This window comes from Falco rusticolus, chromosome 7, assembly GCF_015220075.1.
Source record: "Falco rusticolus isolate bFalRus1 chromosome 7, bFalRus1.pri, whole genome shotgun sequence".
Classification (NCBI taxonomy): Eukaryota; Metazoa; Chordata; class Aves; order Falconiformes; family Falconidae; genus Falco; species Falco rusticolus.
In genome coordinates, this window is record NC_051193.1 from 18164220 (window position 1) to 18182581 (window position 18362).

The 18362-nt window shown below is 41.8% G+C and overlaps 1 protein-coding gene across 1 annotated transcript in view; it reads right to left on the reverse strand.

The window, feature by feature from the left end:
* RFX7 (regulatory factor X7) overlaps window positions 1-18362 on the reverse strand; it is a 51386-nt gene that overhangs the window by 14101 nt on the left and 18923 nt on the right. Inside the window, exons 2-4 of the mRNA XM_037393979.1 lie at window positions 15090-15123; window positions 6689-6771; window positions 5763-5885 (exon numbers count right to left, since the gene is read on the reverse strand). Coding sequence (XP_037249876.1) covers window positions 5763-5885; window positions 6689-6771; window positions 15090-15123 — 240 coding nt within the window. The remainder of the gene's footprint in view (window positions 1-5762; window positions 5886-6688; window positions 6772-15089; window positions 15124-18362) is intronic.

Below are 18362 nucleotides of genomic sequence, written 5' to 3' on the forward strand. Positions count from 1 at the left end.
TGCACGCTAGACTTCATCAAAGGTTTTCAAAAGAAAACACTTATACCCAATCCATATTTAGAACCACATTTAACATTAATGAAGCTATCCACAATGAATTGAATGCATTAAAAATGTATAAACAGAGCTATTAATACCATAGTTTTTGCCTTGTTCTCTACTGAGTTCAAAGGCAAGTCATATGGAGACATAACAAGTAGTGGCATTATCTAGAGCACAGTTAAGATTTACTCCACAACTCAGTTCGCAGCATATGTCTCAATTCACTTATTTTAGGACATAATAAAAGCAGGGACATCGTTCTAGGCAGAAGTATAGCTTGAGTGTGGATAGGCCTGAAGTCCTGCAGGAATATTTCAAAAGCAGTAGCTAAGACATTGATCAGCGTCCAGAGAAAGATTTTGCCTACACAACCTCAATTTGACAAGGCTTAACAGAACTAAATGTAATAAAACATACCTTCCTAGGGAAGCAGCTTCACCTTTATGGGCGTAACATAAACATGTAGTGAGGACTTAAGTCTTCTTACCACTGTACCACTACTGAATGAGGAGAGCTGCTTAGTTACAGCCATCCTTATATTCATTAACAGTCCTAAATTAACAGGGATTTCAACTGCCTCTGCAAATGTCGACCTTCATGTGACTGAGTATACAACCTTATGATATAGGGGAACAGAGCAACAAAAGGTAATTACTTTGCTAAGTTTGTTTATTCTAGTAAAATGAATGCTTATCTCAAAAACAGCAGAAGGAATTTTGTTTCAACATCCAAGACATTTAAAAAGTATCTCTTCGAGACAGAGAAGAAGAAGAAGAAGAATTGATTTCACTGCTAAATGTGAGTGTTCTGGAAAATCACAAACATATGAAAGCAGAGGAGAAAAAAAAAAAAATCAAGAACTGCTCTGGAAGGTTCACCTGTGCAGCAAGTGCTTAAGGCTGCACAAAGATATGAATGCCCTATTGCTTTCTGTTCAAAAGCCCTGCAGTATTTCACAGATGTTAATGTGCTAAGGCCCCAAAAGTACAGTTACAGCATTCTCATTCAAGTTTACTAAGGTCAGGGGGTCAGCATCAAATAGCAATGACCTCCTTTCCCCTGGAGAAGTCCTACCAGCAATGTACAAAACCAATCTGCCTCTGAAGAGGTGACTGTACACGGTCCCGTGTGGGCATCATCAGGAGAGCAGAAAAACAGTAAGAAAGTATGTAGGTATCCTCCACCTGGAGAGCACCACCACAAATGTAATGATTTTGACGATGATAAACAGCAAGATTCATGCTATTTGGTTCTGTCCTTTCCCTGCAAAGCTTGTGTACGCCTGCTTTCCCCAGCTACTGGGAGCTCTTGAAACCAGGAGATGCTGCCTACAACCTGGTATAGAGTCAGCCATTAATCTAGGTTTTTATATGGGACACCACGAGGTTTTTATCCAATTTATATATTAACGTCTTTAATTTCAATGCATGTCAGTCACAGAATCTGGATTTGGATATGTCCCTTTGAAGTTATTACAAAGGAATACCTCACCTGCCTCACTGCACCCTCTTAGGAATCAGACATGGCTTTACACGTAACAGATAGATCCCTGTGTGTTTTGTTTTCCCCTTGGCATCTTGTCAGGCTCCAATGGATTTCAACTTTACTCTGAAAATTCCTAACAGGTGGGTCTTTGTCACTTACTGATGCTGATTACAGGACTTTAAGCCTCAACCAGTGTGCAAAGGAGGGCTCTCTGAACGTCTCTACCACAGTCAGCAGTGTTGAGTTTCAGTCAAAGATCATGTCAGCAAAATAAAATTTAAACAATAACCCAGCAAAACAACAGGATTAGGGACCTACCAATCAATCAACTTTAAAGTCAAAGTTACTCTCTCCCTAGGAGAAAATAAATAAATAAAATAAGAAAAAAAAATAATCTGTTCCTCAAGTCTAGCACATCTGTTTCAAGACAATTACTTGCTAGCAGCAAAACACACAGTTACACGGTCCCCTCATATCCATCCTGGCAGCTCCTGCAAGCTTGTGATTTCTGAGCTATTATTATTATCATCATGTAATTTCAGTTTTCAGACAGATCATCCCATATGGCCCCTCCTCCTCCTGGCTCAGCCGAGAACCCTCCGTGTCCATCTGTGGTCTCTCATTGACTTGACAACACATACCAGGAGTCTCTTCCCTGAAGCTCTTCTCTCTGCTACTTGCACTCTTGGCACATTGCTGAGCCCAGGAGCTGTTTTGCTTATTTGAAGGGTGGGTGGGAAATAGATGGGGGGAGGGAAGGTTTACACAGAGACAGGAATGAAAATGAACATGCAGTTGCTTATGTTCCTTTGTACAGAGCTCCCCTACATGATAAGGAGAAAAGGCTTTTTATTTTCCTGTAACGTCCTCAAATCAAATGTACTGAAGATATAAAATACACTGGGAGCATACCTGAATTAAACCACGCACACAAAAAAAACCTAGCCAAAAAGCCAATGAAGACAGGTCAGGCTATGCATCCCAGCCATGGGCAGAAAACCCACTACAAACAGCAAATGATAAAGAATCCACTGCATGGAACGAAACAAAGATCTTGGCTTATCCAATCTAGCAGAACAACTGGTCTCTAAAAATGGGTTAGAGCTAAGAACCTTAGGAAGAGGTAGGTTCTCATTAAGGTGATGAACAACGCTGGCACAGAAATTAGTCCAAAAAAATCAGGTAGGATGGAATCCAGATGGCTGAAAATCATTAGAGAAATGAAATTGCAAGTCAGACTCCCAAAAGCAGTAGCAGAGGTGGGAAACAACTATTTTAAATGGAGTTTGATTGGCTTTTAGAAGGAATACAGGTTGTTGCTTGAGAGAGGACTGGACTTTACAACACAATAGGTCCCATCCTGTTCCTGTCAGGGAGTTTTATTCAAAAACTCTGGTTAAGTGCTATCAAATAAGATTAGTATATGTCTTATTTAACAGACATGGTATTCCTATACCTACTGCCCTCTTCTGTGCTAGCTTCTTCTAACTTGTTGGTTAACATTCTTAACACTTAGCGCACATAATCTATGCATCAGGTGGCATCAAGTAGCCCAGCAGCCAGTAAAGCAAGGATTAATGATTTACAGACTAAAGGAAAGAGATATGGGATGACTCAAAGACCTCCTAATCCACATTAATCGTATCAAGTGAATCTTCAGGGCACCAGACTTAAAAGACTTTCTTTCCTTGTGTCACTGCAGTAGAAGCAAGATAAGAGGAGCCAAGTGTTTACTGAAGGCTCAACAAATAATTTTGTGGGCAAACAGGGATTTTGTCTGCATAAGTACCGCAGGACTGCACTTAAAGACTCAAAATCTTAATTCTCTCAACTCAGCTAAACCTACACCCAGTTGCCTCCAGAAGGGTGTTTACTAATAAGAAGACACCCAAGCAAAACCGACTTACAAGAAAATATTGAAAGGATTTGATGGGTAGCAGCATCCACTTTCTGCAGCTAGATAACACATCAGGCAGCTTCCCATGAGTTCCCACAATATTTTCCAGTCTGTATGTCCCCATAACTCCCAAAGGAAGCTGGCAGAAGAACCATGTGTGCCAACAGAAACACAGCTTCTTACAGCCCAATGTCTTCTGTCAGTGCAAGCAGCAGCGCAGCACCAAGAGAGAACTAGTTATTACCTCCTTTCTGAAATTCAGCTGCAAACTCTCAACCTTCCCAAGTGCTACTGCCTTCTGTCATGATGCATTTTTCATTTATTTTATCCTTTTCAAAAGGGAGATGAATCCATTCACTTTTATCCAGTTACAGACGTGAATTCACAATTAAATAGAAGAGTAAGAAAATATAAAGAGTCACTGTGTTGTATAAACTCAGCAAGAAGAGGCTGCTGAAACATGGAGGAACTGGAAGCACTACCAACACTTGCCAACGGTAGACTTGTGTGGAGTGCAAGCTTCCGTCTTTCCCTCTTCATAGGAAACCCCCCCCACCAAAACACCACATGAAAGGTGATGCAGAAGCCCAGTAGTTTTGGCAAGATTTATTTTGATGAAAATTTCCAGCAGGAATTGAGATGTTGGTATGATGCGGCAGTCTTCTGAAGCCTTGCTGTGGATTTATATGTACAGAGTGCACAAGCTTGCTCACTGTGAGCTCATGCAACATCTATCTTTGCACACAGAGGAGAGAAACGCTACCTTGTTAATATGACAGAAGTGAGTTTTGAGAGGTCTTAACACCCTTAGGTAAAGAAAAATGACGTACCAAAACTAACCCTTATGTATTTATATGCCTGTTACCCACCTCCCACTCGAAGACTACTTTTCCTTTGGTGTGCAAGAATAACTCAGGAAAATATTCAAAGAAACTGAATGTTTTAAAAACAGAACAGATGCTTTCAAAGGAGAACAGATTCCAAACATTTGATATTTTCCTGAATATTTGCTTACCACCCTTATTTTGTTAGGGGAAAAAAATACAATACACAAATACTTGATGCAGCTACATACAAAAGCCATCCAAATTTCACACTCCACAATCTGTAGATGATGATTTTTCTGGGCATCTGCAGCTTGGCACAGCATGGAAGCCAAGCAGATTTGTTGCTGAAGCAGGCCATAAATTATTTAATAAGAAATATATTTAAGAATAACGCTTCCATCTCTCTCCCGCACAGCAGCTGCCGCTGTTGCTGTGTCTGCGCGAGCGGCTGCTGCTCAGGGATTGGCCACCCCGGCACGTCTGTGCCATTGGCTCTATTTCCAGGCTGCGTCATCGCTCCGGTCCATGGCCAGATTTCAGAAATAGGTGTGTGCATGTTTATCAACCCCAGGCAAGCGAATGCCATCATGTTTCAGCTCACTCAGAGTAAAAAAAACTTGACCAGAGAGAGTTAATTAAAAGGAGGTATTTGCAGAAGGCAACCCTGCAATAACAGTTACTGATTGGGGCTGAATCCTGTAGGCACTTAGGAGGTGAAGGGATTCAGCTGGCTGCAAATTACTGTAATCGGTCAGATTATGGAAATATTCATACTAGATCATAAATCTGTTATTCATCTTCAGGCAACTGGGCTAAGGATGATTATTTCCCCCCCCTCCTCCGTGGGGAATGTTCCGCAAATGAATTCAAATCCAACTTCCCATCAGACAGCTCCCTCTCCCTTGCTTCTAATCGCTTTCTTGTTACATGGTAGCTTTGAGACCTGACAACACAGACTCGCAGTGGCCTTGGTTACTGCTTTCATACATATTCAGATATATTGTGCCTCTGTAGAAATCAGGTTTGCTGCAGGAAGGTCCAATATTTATGCATTATTATGGAACGAAAGATGTTATCGGCTAGGTCTTATGTGCAAAATAGCTGCATTTCCAGAAGGCACAATTCCACCCCTAATCCTTGTTAAGGCAGACATACACGTGTGTATATACAAGCAGACCAACATGTACTGTAAGGCAGTAATTGGTGCTTTTTACCTGTGCCGCTTTGCCCACAAAACAAAAACCAATATTCATACAGATATTTACTTGTTAAGAAATACTTGCACTTTTCCTTCAGCATATGTAATGCACAATTTAAACATCACAGTCTTATCTCCAGCAGCAGAATACAATTCCCCTCACTGTAGCTAGTACGTTCCCAGGTATGTTAGTACGTAGGGCCTTTTTCTGCTCTGTGCACTTGTACATCATGGAGTGGTTTTAGAGTCGGTGTCACAGAACTATCCATACTGGCTAAAGCCACACGCGTAGATCCAGTTTGGAAGCACTCACTTGTATTCATCATAAACCTCCTGCTTGGGAAGGGATGTCTCGGGGTGCTCCTCCAAGGTGTTCCGTATCCACGAGAAGGCGTGCATCTGCTGGGCACGGCTGGACGACATGGAGATCTGATCGCTAGTGAAAGAAGAAGCAGTGCCAATGAAGACCGCTCCATAGCTCCTCCTCACTTACAAGACTAATAATTGTCTGGCTACACACGTTAAGAAACACCAGCAACAACGAGGACCAGTACCTCACACAATTAGCTATTCCTCAAGACAGTGGCAGCTGTTAGCTCCCTTTTTCCTCCACAATTTAAGAGACTCCACGCTCCGGTTCCTGATGGATACACAGCCACGCATACACAGTGATGGGTGAGAGTTCACCTACTTCCCCCCCTCTTAAATGTATTGTTCCTTACTAGACCACCTCCAGGCTTCTGCCCACTCTGTTTGCCAGCTGCCCTTTGGAAACACCCGACTTTCCCAGCAGATGCTCAGTGCTTCCTGTAGGCACCTGCCTGCCTATACCTACTGGGAACATATACCAAGTTTGCGATGCTGTGACCTGCAGGTTGGTTTTCTAGACCTCCCCTTAGTCAAACAAATGTTACCTGGAAATACCATTAGTTCCTTCTTTCACTCACCATCACATTTGTGTTGCTGTATCATCATTTCCCACATAAAAAGCAAAGGAATGATTACACTTTCTCTGGGGACTCTTGCATTTTAGGAGATTCATATTTGCAAGCTATTCGGGCACTAAAAATTCCAAAGTTTAAATAAATAAATAAATAAAATTCTTCAGGAAATGAAGAGTCCTTAATGCTTCATAAAGACTGCTTCTGCTACCAAACAGAATGGTTCCTCAGCAGGTAAGCGCCACAAGAAGTAAGTTTTCAGTACTAGCTGCTCATGTTTACACACTCACACACGTACCTTTTATCTCCATTGTTGGGACCCGAAGGCAGCTGAAGGTAGAGGTAGAGTTTCTCTAGGTCTGTAAACTTCTCAACTTCTTGCTAGATAACAAAGGTGTTTTGGTTTAAAAAAAAAAAACAGAAGGGCAGGGGAAGGCAGGGGGAGAAAAAGCAAACAACAGGAGTTGAGCTTGACAGCTAAAATCTGTCACCTGACAGTGTATTCCTAAATAATATAAACAAGAAAATATTTACTATGTGAAAGAATGTGACTGTGAGCGCTCTGAGCCTAGAAACATAATTTTCTATTTTATTTGCACACCATTACACACTAGAAAGCACATATCACCATTACAAAATTCACATGCAACAAAAGCAGAATCTGGAAAAACGTCAATAACAGATCACTTCTGTAACCAGGCATGTAACATGAACACTTTTATCTTCTCAGAGCACGCATGATAATAACTGCAGACCCAGATTCTAAAAAAGCAAACACTGCTGACACAAGGAATGTTCATTAGAGTCCAGTTCCCACCTCTGAGAACACAGTGTCAAAAAACAGCTATGCTGTAACAAAATGTCATGGCAGATCTGATCCTGTGATCCACTATGTAGTGAAAGTTAAGCGTCAGACTTCAATGAAGACATTTTAAAATCTACCTATACACCTATGTATTTTTTTGTTTCCTTTGGGAATCAGAGTTATTGAACAGGTACTAAAGACAAGACATTCAGTTAACATGAATCTCAGTGATGCTAGATGACCCCTCTGGAGGATACCAGCTGAGGACCAGACACAAGGGGGAGTTTTACCCGGTGTATGCAAACAGCGATGGCTACATAAAAACTAGCTTTTGGTCACCTGAAACCAGCTACATGGACTTAGCGATACTAGGAAAATCAGTTGTGTTAACATGCTCAGCCCTGCTCAGCAGCAGTGCAAGTAAAGCCATGCACCAAGGAGCAAAAGGGTCTTCCTTCCAGATGCTGCAGAAGCAACGCGTGAGGTGGTGCACCATCTGTGCAGAGTCAAAGACTCACACGATCTCTTTTTAAGTCAGAATACAGCTCTTGGATTACAGTTAATTTACTGGTGTCTCACTGCCAATATAACCTTTTGAAAAAGAAGAGAGTGGGACCAGCAAGTAGTGAGACCTGGCAGTTTACTTAAGCAACAAGCAGAACAGAGAGCTAAAAACCTAAACCTTCACTTCAAACTGGGGCTCCCCACTCGACCCGATCACGTCCAGATCCTCCTCACTTCAGCTGGCACACAATTAGCAGCAGCGCTGGTGAGAGGTGAGCTCCTGCTTCCCCTCTGCTGGCTTTGTGCCCAACAGGCAGGTCCCCTCCCTGACCCCAGGCTCCAGGCAAGGACCAGCAGGACATGCTGCATGGGGAAGGACACCAGGAGAGCACGGGGGCTCTTTAATCCCTGCTGTCTAAACCCACCACAAAACTGGGCCACCAGCGATGCAACAGACCTTCTCAGAGCCAAGAGAAACACTTTCAGCAGCAGCCAGGTAACAGACACTGGATTTGTTGCTTTCATAAGCTGCAGCAAACCACAACATTTGGGGTGTTAAATCTGCTGACACTGATTTCTGTGTGGCTCTACAGCAGCTTACACAGCAGTGATCCTCAGACCAAATATCCAGAAAGATATTTCTTAATGGGTCCATTTTGTCAAATTCTCTGTTCTTCCTTTCCTGCATAAATCACAGCATTTGGACTGTTGGGTTTTCCTTTAACAAAGCCATTATTGAAAAGATCGATATTATTCAAAGAAATAATTTACAGAAAATTAGCTATTTATTTATGAAAAGATGGAAATTTACAGCTGCAAGAAAATTTGCACTTATTAGACCTCCTCTTCTTCAAGGAACTTGGCTGCTTTTTGTTTCAAACAGCAAATGCCAAAGCAGCACACCAAAGGGCACAGTTCGGGTAAGATCCCCTTGCATGGTGAGCGCTAATCTGTGCAGCAAAAGCATCCCAGGAAAAACACAAAATGCTCCTGACAACTCTGACACCAAGGTGGAAGACACCACTCAACTCTCACTTCCAAGCCTTATGTGCCAGAGCACAACACAAAGGGCGAGGTTTTAGAAGAAATGTTGCATCTTTCATCAAAATAGACTGAAGTAGCATGAGGGCCCACTGCGGCTGAAGCATCTGCTGTGTCCTGGCAAAAGCGGCTGTGTGGAAGGGCCCTGCCTGACTTGCAGAAGGTCTGCTACACAGGCCCTGTCTGTCAAACCCCCTTAACTGAAAAAAAACCAAAAAACAACCACACCAAAAAACCAAAACAAACAAAAAAAACCCTACAAAAAAAACCAAACCAAAACCTAACAATGTTAGAGAAAAAAATTTGACCAGGATCATGTTAGCAGAGCCTTTTCCAAAGGATGCAAGCGAGCCAGCGACTGCCCAGCAAAACCGCATCCCTAGAGCTAAAGCAGCTGAGGATTACAGCTTTGTCACAACCTCAGCATCAGCAGCTGGCCAGTGATGTTGTTTCAAGTTTTCATTCAAAACCCACTCCTCCTCACGCCACTGCCCCCAGGCAGTGCTTTCTGCACAACTCCTCCAGCTTCCATCAGTGGCTGCACAGACATCCCGGGGAGGCAGAACTGCCTCAAAGCAGGAGAGGTAACACGCAGCCAGGAGTCACAGGCAGTTCACAGAGGTAATGCTACCTGGGCGATAATTAGATAAACCTAAGCTAATTAGATGAGACTGAATCTCTTTACAGAAAATCATCTTTGAACTGAAGAAGCAGCAGCGAAGAGATGGAGTGTGACAGTCAGTGCAAGTAGATTCAGGAAACAATGTTTTGTTTAGTTTAAAAAATTTGTTAAACACTGTTTAGGCTGTTTTCTCTAAACATTTCTAAAACTCTCAAAACTTGCTTTAGAACCTCGGTAAAAACAATCTCCTCTTCAACCCCAGCTGACCTCCACCAGCTCTCAGCGCTAAAGGTCTGGTGAATTCAGCAATAAATCTGTTACTGCAACTGTTCACAAAGTACCAAAACTTCCAAACTCCTTAATGCAATCAGAACAGAATTTGAGAAAGTGGAGGAATGCTTCAGCTGCCCTACTGACTACTGACAAGGAAGAAGATTCATTCATCCTGAGCTTTTCCTTTGTGCTAAGTTGGATGCATATGGAAATTAATAAAAAGAAACAAGAACACAAAATACACTGTAAATTTTCTCCACCACCACCTCCCAAGAAGATCAATAGAGTGGAAAAAATAGGCCAATAGACTGGAGAAGAGTCACAGCATAAAAAGGAAGACTGTGATGCCAGCATCATCTTGGACAAATTCCCCTTTGTACGTAGCCCATTAAAGCTTATGCTACAGTAGTTTTAAAACCCATACAGAATGTAAAGTGTCTGGGGAATCCTTTTCCGCTACTTGAAAGGATCTCAGTAAAAATTGTGCTTGAAGTTTCCTGACCTTGATTGACTGGTTCTATCAAATCAGATGAAGACTGTTTAATTCTCCAAAGGCTATTTATAAACCCTGTTTCTTGAAGCTGCATTAGAAAAATGCATGAGCATGCTGAACTGCGTGCAGGACTGAGGTGTAAAGCCATCACAAAGCACCACCTCTGTTACGTCTTCACACGTTGCATTTGTATCTCCTGTAATTGAAACCATATTAAATAAAGGAAGATTCAGTGAAGGTGGGGAACAAGCAGTGTTCATACTTATTTTCACAACTTGACTCCAATTTAACCAAAAATACATTAAATACTTAAGATATCCAAGTACTCTTAGATTCTGAGACAGAAAAACTAAGAACAAAGAATTAGAAACCTCAAGTCACAGCTAAGCAAAGACTTTTTGTCTTACATATAAAGGAGCAGAAATCTCCAGTATTTTTGTTTTGACGGTTACCAAATATAGATAATTCACTAAAGAAATGCACAAAATATGTAACAAACTAATTAACCAGCAATCTATTTATATTGACGTTATTAGTGGCCGCATAGATCTGCTCAGAATGAATCTGTCCTTTTGCTGCCTAATACAGAAAGAGAACAAAGATCTCTTAGGAACAGACGCAACTTTCTTTTTCATTCTAACAGGCATTTTGATTGAGCAAATAAATAGCTGTGAAATAAACCAGGATGGCCAAAATGTTGTGGGGTTTGTTTTCTTCTTTCTTTTTTTTTTTTTTAAATGACAATAGCAGGTTTTGACATCTGGTTTCATTCTGAGAGACATTAACTAGACACTGAAACTTTTTTCAGCACAAAAAGACAAAGATCAGTTCAACACAGAATGTGGTGAAGGACTTAATCTGCGTTACAGATAACATGAGTTTATTCATGTTCCTGCTTGAACCAGAGAACCTAGAGATGTTAATGTCAGCCTCCAGAATCACAGAATATCATTTTAAGGTGTCCTGACCTTGGTGGACTGGCTCTCTCTACATGGTTTTCTCTGACTGCTGATCTACTGCCAGGTCACAAACGTCACTGAAGTTTCATCCTAAAGTTGTCAAAAGGAATTACCATGGGAAAACTCCACGGAACGTGCTTTTTTCTGGATCGTTTTAAAGAAGAAAGTATTTAGTCAGGCCAAACTTTTAAAAAGATCGAGAAAGAATATACTAGGAACAATTAGCAGAGTTACAATTTCTGTAACAAACACAGTGACAAATGGCACCCAGATTTGAACTACTTCATATTTCCACAGCGAAGGCAGAATTACAGGTTATTTCTGTCCCCAAGTTCTGGCGAAGAGGAGCCGAAGGCCAGGGGCACTGCTGCAAGGTTTCTGCAAGACTACTATTTTAGAGAGCATGGACTGATTTTAATACTTCTTTCCATATTTTCAGTATTTATAGATGGCTATACTCTTAATACAAGTAAAAAAGGCTATGCCAATGACAATGTCATTTGCACCTACTGGCAGACTGGTTCTAAAACTTGTCATACTTCCACAGAACAAACATTTATTATTTAACAACCAGACTAAGAATAGCAAAGCAGTCAAGCAATCATCTCCCCACTTTATGAACAGAGAAATAAGAAGCAAAGGTTAAGTAATTTGCTCAAGGTCAGATGGTTTGTTGGAAATACTATCAGGACAGAAATAGCCAATATTTGAAAGAGAACCTAATATTCTAAAAAGCTGCTAATAAATATATTTGATATGTTTTATCTGAACAGAAGCTGAAACTTATTTCAGGTGCTAGATATTCCAAACGAGCCCTAAAAACACATGGCAGCTTTGTACTGACAGTGTCCAAGCACAGCTGCCAGCGCTTCACAGAGCTTCTGCCTTTCTGCTGTAGGGCCAAAAAAGACAAGTGACAAGCTACCACCTTCTCTGTAGCAGGACCAAGGCACATTGCTTCAACAGATCTTACACACCGCTGCTTCCCACACTGTAACTGCTCCAGCCACGAGCAGCTTTGGTTTTCGTGGCCATCAATCCAGCACGCTCACCAGCACTGATCTCTTTTCAGAGGACTACCGAAAAAAACCTTAACCTTCTTGCTGAGCGATTATATGGAGCGTATCGTTTTAAAAATCGGGTTCAAGAGTTCACTTAGTGTGTGGCAACAAATATAAAAAGCAAAGTCATAAGAGAATCTACTGCTAGACATGTTTACTATAGTTAAAAAGATGTTATAATGAATTTTTAATGGCTGTTTACACCACAGTTCTTGCTAATTATCCTTTTTTGGATTGCAGAGTATACAATGATTTTCTTATGATCTTCCAGAAACTGACAGTATGTCAGAATGTAAGTGGTGAAGTGCCACAAGTACAAGGCAGATAACTTCGGTCTCTTACACGAGTAATGGCAGTCCCAGTGCCCTCAGACTAGCTGTTGGCTGTAGTCCTCTGCTGCTAGCTGCCTCCGCAACAGACCTGTGCCATCACCTCTGTTTCTTCTTCCTGTTTCTCTCTGTCTTGCTACCCTGTGTTGAACTAGGCAGTCTATGTGCTGAAGAGCATTTGTGGGGCTCTTCACACTGCGGTTGTCACTGGTGCTACCAAACACAAGCAGCAGCAAGTGTTGTCTGACTTTTCTCTACCGGTGACATTTTTTTTTTTAAGATTGCTAGCAAACCAACTTTAAATGCTTTAAGGTATCATCAGCACCTACCAATATAACCAAAAGCTAGTCCCAGATCTCCTCCTTACAGCACGAAGGGAGACAAGGGACGGACATTGGCGCTTCGTGCCTCCTGAGACTGATTCAAAGGCCCCGAAAAGGTTCTGTCTGAACCAAACACCCGAGAGCATCACTTGAAGGAATGTTCTGACCTGCCCATAAGCTTGGGGTCGGACCCTGCAGCCAGCTGGTATCCCAGTCACAGGACCGCTCTGACAGAGCCAGACACCTTCCACTGAAGGGGCAACCCACTCACCTACCTTCTGCTGGACAAAACTGCCAGGGCTGCAAGGAAGCTCCAAAGATGTTATTCAGAGCTATGTAGTTATGGCCTTTCAGTTGAACACTTTTAGATTCTGCCCTGCAGCTCGCGGCTTTCCAAAAGCACGTAAAAATGCAGAAACCATTTTGCCAGAATTCAGCTTAATGTTTATTTCCTGAAACTATTCTGATCTTGGATTTTTCTTTTTTAAACTGCCTGAACAGCATCAAATCTACCTTTGCTAACCTAGAGTAGCCTTTCCACTATTGATGGGACTCCTCTGAACTCCTCAGCAGGGCAGATGAGGCATCTGGAGCAGCAAATTGCACCATCAGGAGACTGCTGCTCTGTTCCAAGTCAAGCTACGGAGACTGCTTTGCATCCAAAAGCATTATTCAAAAAATAGCTTGTCCATCCAATGGACGAGACTACACAAACAAATGGGCTCACACAAACTGATAATCCCCACCGCAGTACCCTAGCTCTGCAAACCTGTGGAATTTAATGCTAGAATTGTCTTAGTGTAATTCCACTTTCTTAAAATGGGTTTCCAAGAAGCAAATGATTGGTTAACCTCCTACTTACTTACTCCCTCTCTGATGCTACTTAGTTACACCTGCCCCACTTCCCATTTTTCACCACAGAAAAACCTGGTGCTAAAAAGTTTTACAAATGCAGTCTTGCAATTCTCCCTTTTGCCACTGAAGGCTCATACAAAAAAAAAAAAAAAAATCTTAAGACACTTGCTTTGCATCCACAAACATCAATGAGGAATTAAGTGGACAAAAATGACATTTTGCATCACTATTTTAGTTGGATGCACCCAAGAATTTTTAAGCATAAGCAAAATTGGGTCCAAAGTTTGTCCGCAATACAACGAGACAGCTTACTTTAAACCTCTTACTGCAATAATTAAGACAACACCTTAAGGAAAGGTAATTCAGTGCCATCTGAATTAGCCTTTGATGATGTGACTTTAAGGAGTACTGTTATATAGCTTGGCTGAACAGATTCTATTTGATAGTATCCAGATGGTTGTCTATGTCATCTTTTTATCTTACCCGCTGGTACTTCTGGATGAAATGCCGAAGGTAGAAAGTCAGAATAAGCAGTCCCTTCCAGTCTCAAGATTTATGAACTCAGACTCTGATTTAAAGAAACTTGCAACCTGCTCACTATTAAAAACAAACAAATAACACCTTTTTCTGAGTTAGTGCTATATACTTGCTTCCCAGAAATAATCTTTATCTTTTTAGATCCTGTTATTTTAATGCATGAAGGAAGATGTTTGTTCATTTCAAGGGTTTTCCTCCTTCAAAAAATGATACATCCCTCTGTCCTAAGTAGTGCAGCGGAGCTAACAGGACCTGTGGGGTTGCATATTTCTGGGAAGGTTCCTGAGATAGTGTACAACTTTTGAGGACAGCAAGATTAAAAAAAAAACACCAAGCAAACCAACCAAAAACCCCTGGTAATTATGACATCTGCAAGATTTTCACAGACCAGGACATTAGTCTGCCAGGTTTTGTGCAGACATGCAGTTCAATCTGGTTCCTTTCTTAAAATGTAGTACTGGCCACAAATTAGCTGTTTCAAGGAAACAACAACAAAAGCAATAATCATTAAAGGCCTAAAAAGCAATGGAACTTGAAGACACAATTAGCTTCTTGCATACTCTCATCTATGCAATACATAATCTTGCATTCAATAAAATCATGCTTACAAAAGTAGTATAAGTCAACTTTCCGTGCTGTATCTATACTGACAGTTCTACAAGTGGCAAGCACAGCCTTGCTGCTGGCAATGAGAGGTCAATACCTCCACGGAAAACAAACACCAAACCCACATAATGGATTTTTTTTGGCAATGGGAACTAATTTTGATCACATTTAGTGGTACTTCCTTAAAGTACTGCTAAGGAAAGGCTTCGTAATAGCTGTCAGTCTCTAGAACCATCTGTTTTGGTCTTGCGGTTTATTAAATATTAAAAAGCATTCTGGAGTTGTACTTACCAAAATGCAGTCCACTTTAGATTGTACAGTTTTGCTAGACGTGAGGGAAGAAAGAGAGAATAGAAATCTTGAGTTAATCTAGGCAGCAATGACAAAAATATTAAATATTAGAATTTCTCTCACTGTACTACAGGCTTAATCTCCTACTGTGAAATATCCTGCTAGTCTATGGAAGAATACCCATCCGGCCATTTTTTTGTAATAAATCAGCCCAAACTTCTTAACTGTTTGTTAGAATTCTTGCTGTTTTGCTCTTTATACAAGAACTGCATTTTTTAAAAAATGAAATACCATTGCAACTGGGAGCTATTGTCCCAAGTTGCAGAGCAGCCAAGACGGATGTTGCTACTCTTATGGTAAGCTCTTCCACAAGTCAGATGCATTTTACGTGTTCATCTGTAAACACAATTAACTCCACCACCACCACCACGCTTCAGTAAATCCCACCACTTCAAGGCATTTATTTCTAGCCTTCCAAAGAGCTGCTACAAAACAGACAACTGGTACCCAACTGGCAACTTCGGAGTTTTCCACATTAGTCTCACTACCTCCCAGCTGGCTTATTAAGACAACGTTGGGTGGGGACTGAATTACAAGTATGCCATGAATGACCTCAGTACATGTGCCAAGGAGCGCAAACAGTATGGAACTTATTATACTTCATATAAACACACCCATAAGCAGCTTTTGTGTTTCTTAAGGGTGCTGTATTTCACATGCTTGGCCTGACTACATTAGTTGAAGGACTTTAATCATTGCTCAGACAAGCAGGAGCTTTACCATGCAAAACCCAATAGCCTTTACTGGCGGACACCTACTGAACAAGAACTAAACAACCATTTTTGGAGTTCAGGCAGCCGTTCTTTTCCTAGTAGAATAAAACATAATTCAATCTCCCATTAACACAACAAAACATCTCATTTCCAGTCATTTTACTTTTGCACAGGTGCTACCACATACAAAGACCAAGTAAGGTATCTGATGGATAGACTGAAATCGTAAGCAGCAAGCAAAACAAATGGATCTAGTGTCTGGTGGTGACAGGAACCAAAGCTACTGAACTAGCATCCATGCATCAGATACTCAGTGATAAGAGCTTGTGATCCTGCCGGTTTCAACACCTCATCTTGAAACCAGACGGTCTACAAATCTGTTGTGCAGAAGCTGGTAATACTGATGCCCCTTCCCATACAAGAATTGCATATGCTATATTGACAAAATACAATAGAGAATTTCAACAAGTAAGAACATACAAGTCCACTGAAGTAGCTACATCAGCAGACATCTACTTCAGGTGATGGTGTAGGAGAAGACGACCAGATAAGTAGACACTTGGGAATACCAAGGAGAGAGTAAAGCAAAGCCGTTGAGGATTTATGAGAACAGGGAATGCTAAGGACCACAAAATGGGAGCTTTCCCTTGCCTGGGAGAAGGCATCTACTGTAGCAACTGAAGGGAACCCAAACATCATCTCATTCTTCAAAAACCACCATCTTACTAGCAAAGTCAAAGCACACCAAGCATGAAAACCTGCCGCTGCTCAGAGTCATCACTGCATTCGACCCAAAGCTGACTCAGGCATGCTGACCAAAGTCACGCTGGAACAGACGGCTGCTCCAGCAGCACTTCTTTCACCCTGGACTCCACCTCACCCCACTGCCTCCCACCAGCCCTGTGCTGCTACAGATCCACAGACTCTCCTAAAAGATGATCTTGTGGCAGCAGGCAACAGGGCTTAGGCATATACACCCATTTTTGTACATAAACCTTTTCTATGGCTTCACACGATAGCTTAATGCAGAAAGGAAGCCCTGGGGACAAGGGGATGCAGGCAGCTCAAACTTAGTCCAAATACAGCATCTACTCTACAGCCTTGAAGACGACATTGTGTGCTAGGCTTTTCAGGAGGACACGTTTCAGCCAGCACAGTTTCCCATTCTGCTAGGTTCTGCCGAACAGCACATAAGCACGCCCATTTGCATTAATATTTTCTTCTTGTAAAGAGAAGGAAGCAAGTTGCCAGGAGGCAGCTGGGCAGGAGATCCCTAGAGCTGTCCTTTTATCTCCAAATACCAGTCTGAGTCAGTAAATGTAAACTCTCACATTTAGTTCAGGCTCTTCTGAACTCAGTTCTGAGTGACCTCTGCTCCTACAGCACCGATCAACTGCATTGAGAAGCCGCAGCACAAAAGCAATAATAAAGCCAGGAAACAGAGTTTCTCCGTGTTTCGTTTTCGTCAGCTGGTGGCACAAAAATGATAGTTAAGTTCATGTCCTTCAATCTAGAAGCAGATGTTGTGACATTTTAAAAGGCAAAGGTCCTACAGCTTCAGCAGGGATAAGTGAGATGTCTATTTTAACAGCAATTTTTTTCTCCCTGTATGCTCCCTAATATACTGGGAGGGCACCATTAAAATTTCTTAGTGGTCAACTAAGGCTTCTTTCATCCTAACCGGAGCACAGGTTAACACAGCCTGATTCTATAAAGCCTGTGCCTAATGACATAAACGCTTCTCATTTATCTTCCAGTGGAGTTGATCCATGTCAAAGTCAAGCAACAGTAAGCCTGAGGAACCAGCCCTTTGACTGGGAAGGTACTGGGACAGTGACCTTCTCACCGTCCTGAGCATTGTACAGAAAAGCTCAGTCTGGTGACACTGCAGGACGTATCTCCATCAAGTCAGGAGACAAAGGGCAAGTGACAAAGGTGGCAAAGGAGCAGCGATCCCAGTTACAATGCATTTGCCACTTTTGTTTCACCCCTCTTCTCTCACTAACAGGACAGATGTGTTTTGAAAGCTGAAACTTCATTTACAAATAAAGTTTGCCAAGTGTATCCCTTACCAAATTACTACTGCAATTACAGTAACTGCAACCAGCAATCCCAAGAGCAAGGCTGAACCAGGCCCTACACGGAGCCATTTCTAATATTTGGAGGCCACTACCCACATGCTTTGCTGCATGTCTAGGAACAGCTGCAGCAGAGCACCAGGAGCGAGAGATATTCTCACTAATGAAAATAACTGAATCTATTAGGGACCTGAGCCCATTGGAAAACTAAACTTAGAAACCACACAATAAGCCAACAGTCAGTGTTGCTTCTACTGGAAAGCTGCTCCAGGGGGCTTGCTGTGACTCACCCACACCTAAAAGCACAGCTGACATTACTCTCTTCCACAGCTCTTCACGCTGACAGTGTCCCTTCAGTTAAACTAGTTGACTTCCTTGATCTAAAATTCAATTCAGACTACTACAAGCAGTTTCACCCAGGA